Below are 4,913 nucleotides of genomic sequence, written 5' to 3'. Positions count from 1 at the left end.
TCATTCCTCTGCTCCAAAAGTTGATGTTCCTAAGAATGCCCCTGCTGGAGATGCTGCTGTTGATCCCTGAACCTGTCGTTTGCAGAAGAAATTCCTTTTTCTATTTTTTATTTTATTTTATATTGCCCGTTATGTTTTGGGCTTATTTTGAGAACAATATCTTTGGCCCAATGTTTATCGGCTTTTGGTTTGGAAAAACAATGATATTTTCTTACTATTTTTGGGCTTGAGCTAATTTAACCACTCCATGCTTTCTTACTTGTGGTTTATGTTCTTGTAGCCTTTTCCTTCTACATCAATTGCATGCTCACTTATGTGCTTGTGACTTTGATTCCGTCAGAGTAGCTTGCATCCTGTGACGAACTTGTACTTGTCTAGGTGCAATTTACACCCTTTAGGGACTTTGTTAATTTGGTCATCAGTAACTTACATCCGTCTAAGTGGAATCTTATTACTTAGCCATTTTTGTGACTTAAGAACCTGTTGATTGTTTGATTTGTCAGTAACTTACATCTGTCTAGGCGGAATCTTGTTACTTGTGACTTAAGCTCTTGTCAATCGCTTGACTTCGTCAGTAACCTACATCCGTCTAGGAGGAATCTTGTTACTTAGTCATTTTTGTGACTTAAGCCCTTGTCAATCATTTGGCCTCGTCAGTAACTTACATCTGTCTAGGCGGAATCTTGTTACTTAGCCATTCTTGTGACTTAAGTCTTATCAATCGCTTGACTTCGTCAGTAACTTACATCTGTCTAGGCGGAATCTTGTTACTTAGCCATTTTTAGTTGTCTTTTGCATCATAAAGCCTGCACATATTAAAACAATTGGCTGAATAATTCTTTTATTGCTTTCGAGAATGAATACAATCGCCTGTTACATCTATTGGTGGTATTTCTTCAAGTGCTCAATGTTTAATAGTCGTGGGAGTTTCCGTCCGTCGAGGGTTTCCAGATGGTAACTGCCTTGTCTGGAATAATGGACAACCTTGTATGGACCTTTCCATGTAGGGCCGAGCTTTCCTTGGGTGGGATCTTTGGTTGCTAGGGTGACCTTGTGTAAGACGAGGTCTCCTATCTCAAGTCGTCTGAGTTTCACTCTCTTGTTGTAGTATGCAGCCATCTTCCATTGGTACTTCGTCATCTTATCAGAGGCTTTGTCTCTCACTTCATCCAGACAGTCCAGGTTGACTCGTAGCTTGTCGTCGTTACTGTCCTCGTTGAACATTTCTCACCTCATGCTGGTTATCCCTACTTCGACCGGGATGACTGCCTTGGTGCCATAAGTGAGCCTGAAAGACGTTGGGGCAATGGGCTGACGATGTCAATCCCCCATTATGCAAAACGCCAAGGGGAAGATATGGTCGTCAATTTCTCCACTGGAAGACGTTGAACGTTACCAAATCTTTGACACTTGTCACACTTCTTGACGAGGTTCCTTGCATCTTCCTGTATTTTGGGCTAGAAATAACCTGTTCTGATAACTTTACTTACCAGCGATCTAGGGCCTGCGTGGTCTCCGCAACTTCCTTCGTGAACTTCCTTCAAAATAAATTTGGCTTCTTCTTCGTCCACACATTTCAAGTATGGTATGGAGAAACCTCTTTTGTACAGAGTATCGTTTAGGATCGTGAACCTGGCTGCTTTCTTTCTGACATTCTTGGCCTCTTTAGTGTCTTGAGGGAGGTGTCCCTCCTGAAGGAAGGATATGATTGGCGTCATCTAGCTACTTGTGCTCTGGATTGCAAATGTAGGGATCTCCTTAATACTGGGTGTTTCTGGATTTCTAGCATCAAGTCTGCATCTACTGTTGCTTCTTCCAATGATGCAATCTTTGCAACTTCGCCCACTAGGACGTTCTGACTGCTCGAGATCTGTACAAATTCAACTTTATCAAATTCCTGAATCAAATGCTTCGTTAGTCTGAGGTACTTCTGCATTCTTTCCTCCCTTGCATCTTGCCCTCTTCTCGAATCAATGCTATGCTTACGACCGTGGCTAATACTTCCAGATACAAGTATAAATCTTCCCCTTCCTTGGACGGACTCAAGAGGGGTGGGTTACTTTGGTAACGTTTAAGTTCTTGAAATGCGGCCTCGCACTCGTCCGTCCACACAAAAGTCTGTTTCAACGTCTTGAAGAAGGGCAAGCATCTGTCCGTCGCTTTTGAAACGAAACTATTGAGTGCCGCAACCCTTCCTGTGAGCTTTTGGACTTCCTTGACGGTCTTGGACGAAGTCATGTTGAGTATAGCCTGTACCTTTTTCGGGTTTGCTTCTATTCCCCTTTGAGACACCATGAATCCCAAGAATTTCCCAGATTACCTACGTCCACCATGAATCCCAAGAATTTCAGCTACTGGAAGGCCGGTAAGTAGATAATTTTTGCGGAGCTGCCATTGTCTATGAGGATCCTCTTGGTATTGAACCCTTCAATTGTGAGCATTATAACCAAGGGGTCATTATGTGGCTGCTTCACTCCCCTATCATCCTCATTGTTGAAAGATATGTCCTGGTTCGTCTGTCTCTGCTTGAATGAGGGTATCATATGGACGCTATTCACCTGCCTCTAGCATGCTTTCTTAAGGGATTTGAATGATCCTCCCGCGAATGGCCACCCTGCAATCGTACTTATCTCCCCGATCACATCCTGGGGTGGTGGGGACGAACGATCCTCATAATTGGACAAGGATTCGCGCTGGCTCTTATTGTCGTCTCTGAACCTGTTGGACTCTCCCTTCTTCACATACTTCTGCAATTTTCCTTTCTGTATCAGCTCCTCTATTTGTTCTTTCAGATCCCGACAATCCTTCGTGTAGTGTCCATGATCCTTATGGAATCGGCAATATTTGTTCTTGTCACGCACGTTAGGGGACGAATGTAAAGGTCTTGGCCATTTGAGGTAGTGTTCATCCTTAATTTGCGTTAAAATTTTGTCAACGGGCATAATTAGAGGGGTGAATTTTACCGTTCGTGGAGCTTTTTCGTCCTTCCATTTATCTCTGTCACTGCCTCGACGACCTGGACATTCTCTCTTTTGCCCCCTGCGTTCGTCCTCCTTCCTTCCTTCTTTTCCTAGCTTTCCTTCGTCCACTATGGCTGCTAATGCATCTTCTGCGTTCATATACTTTGGCACCTTTAAGAGCATTTCTGCCATTTTCTTAGGTGGATTCTTTGCCAGGGAAACCACAAACTCTTTAGACTTCAGCCTTGCTTTAAAGGTCGTCAGCTGTACTTTGTCGTCAGCGTCGTCCACTTCCAGGGTTACTCGAGTAAAGCGTTTCACGTATGACCGCAAGGTTTCTTTCTCCCTTTGCTTAATAGTGAGTAGGTGGTCTGTTGGTCTCTTAGGACGTTGCCCTCTGACGAAATGGCGCAGAAAAGCGCTACTTAACTGTTCGAAGCTATCAATGGATGAGGTTGGCAATTTTGTGATCCACTCTCTTGCAGCTCCCTTAAGTGTGGTAGGGAAGGAACGACACATTATTTCATCAGGGGGCTGTTGGAGGCCCAATGTCGTCTTGAAGGGATTAAGGTGATCCTGGGGGTCCTTAAGCCCGTCAAAAGGCTCAAGCTGAGGCAACCGAAACTTCGTCGACACTGGTCGTTCCAAGACTACCACGGTGAAAGGAGAATATGTTGCCCTGACCATTCTATCTAGGCTCTGATCTGTCTTCTCCTTAATGGCATTTCTTCGTTCGTCCATCTCCTTCTTCATTTTTTAAAGAAGATCAGAATTTTGTTTGTCTGGAGTAGTGGTCCTTTGTTGGTCGCTTCTCCCATGGCTATCTCCTTCATCCTCTTGGATAGCATTGGACTGATTCTCCTTCTGCTAAAGCCGTTGTCACATCTCCTGATTCTGCCTAGTGAGCTCTTCAACAGTGGCCGCAAGAGCTTGGACTTGCTGGGCTAAAGCCATTGAATCCTGGTTGGACTCCATTTGAATATTGAAGTTGGTAGAAACTATGCTTTCGAACCGTAGTACGAAAAAGTCGTTCCCGCAGACCGCGCCAAACTGATGAAGCACAAGTTCGTCAGTCGCAGTGGAGTCGTCCAGATGAACTCGAACCCAAGCTCCCGCAGAAGTAAAATCGATGAAGTGGTCCTGCTAGTATGGTCACCGGTGTGGTGCCTGCCACAACACCTCCGATGCCAAAGTTAATATAAGGAAAAAATTAAGCAATATAATAAAAAATAGCAAGTAGTATTTCTCAGTGTGTCTAAGTACCTTTTTCTGGTGCTTGTGAGGAGCTTATATATGTTTTTTACAGCCTCTAGCCATTGTGGTGGTGATTGGGGCATTAATGCCTCTTCTGATAATGCCTCTTGCTCTGTAATGTGGACTTCAATAGGCGTTCAACGGTCTAAACAGCTGTTTTGTAACCGTTTGAGATATTATTGCCTGTATTAATTGCTTTGGGTATCCGCGTCATTGATGTGGGCGTCTGAGACAAGCTCGTCTCAGGGATTGTCTTCGTCGACAGCGATGATTTCGTCCGTGGAAGTTAAATTCGTCACTCCCATCAGTATACTATTGTGCCATAAGGGCACACATTAGTAAAATTCAAAGATAAATGCCTTTTGATCAATAATAAGGTTTGCCCAAGCTTGTTTTTAACGGATGAAGACTTTGAAATTTTCAGTTACGAGAATTAATTATGAAGATCTGTTTTGAGAAGAAAGTAAGAAACATTTTACTAAAAAATTAAGACAAATCAGATTGGATGACAGGCTCCAAATTACAAGGTGGCTCTTCTACCCATACAATAGTGTTTGCAATTGAAATTGCTCTTCTAGCTAAACCATGAGCCAACCTATTCTCTTCTTGACGAACATGTTAAAACTGACACTGCTGTAAGGAATAACCAAGCCTCATAGACTTCTCAATAATGTGCCTAAACAATGTGTTACATCGACA

General features: G+C 43.4%; 2 protein-coding genes across 2 annotated transcripts; both read right to left on the bottom strand.

Moving 5' to 3' along the window:
* Positions 1-879: 879 nt before the first annotated feature.
* Positions 880-1,224, bottom strand: LOC142639845 (uncharacterized). Its single transcript, XM_075813981.1, has one exon. It carries the CDS (start codon positions 1,222-1,224, stop codon positions 880-882), a length of 345 nt encoding a protein of 114 aa, XP_075670096.1.
* A 1,340-nt stretch (positions 1,225-2,564) lies between these two features.
* Positions 2,565-3,713, bottom strand: LOC142639844 (uncharacterized). The gene is made up of 2 exons (XM_075813980.1): positions 3,478-3,713; positions 2,565-3,357 (listed from the first exon to the last, which is right to left on the bottom strand). Exons 1-2 carry the CDS (start codon positions 3,711-3,713, stop codon positions 2,565-2,567), a joined length of 1,029 nt encoding a protein of 342 aa, XP_075670095.1.
* Between the last annotated feature and the right edge of the window lie 1,200 nt (positions 3,714-4,913).

Source organism: Castanea sativa, chromosome 6 (genome assembly GCF_040712315.1).
Source record: "Castanea sativa cultivar Marrone di Chiusa Pesio chromosome 6, ASM4071231v1".
In the NCBI taxonomy this organism is placed as follows: Eukaryota; Viridiplantae; Streptophyta; class Magnoliopsida; order Fagales; family Fagaceae; genus Castanea; species Castanea sativa.
This window is presented reverse-complemented; position numbering and strand designations above follow the sequence as displayed.

Bases quoted from the DNA above. Each gene is read 5' to 3' on its own strand.
- LOC142639845 (XM_075813981.1), bottom strand. From the start codon at position 1,224: ATGTTCAACGAGGACAGTAACGACGACAAGCTACGAGTCAACCTGGAC.
- LOC142639844 (XM_075813980.1), bottom strand. From the start codon at position 3,713: ATGAAGAAGGAGATGGACGAACGAAGAAATGCCATTAAGGAGAAGACA. The intron at 3,358-3,477 runs GTGTCGTTCCTT...CCATTTCGTCAG, and splicing joins CAGCCCCCTGATGAAATAAT to AGGGCAACGTCCTAAGAGAC.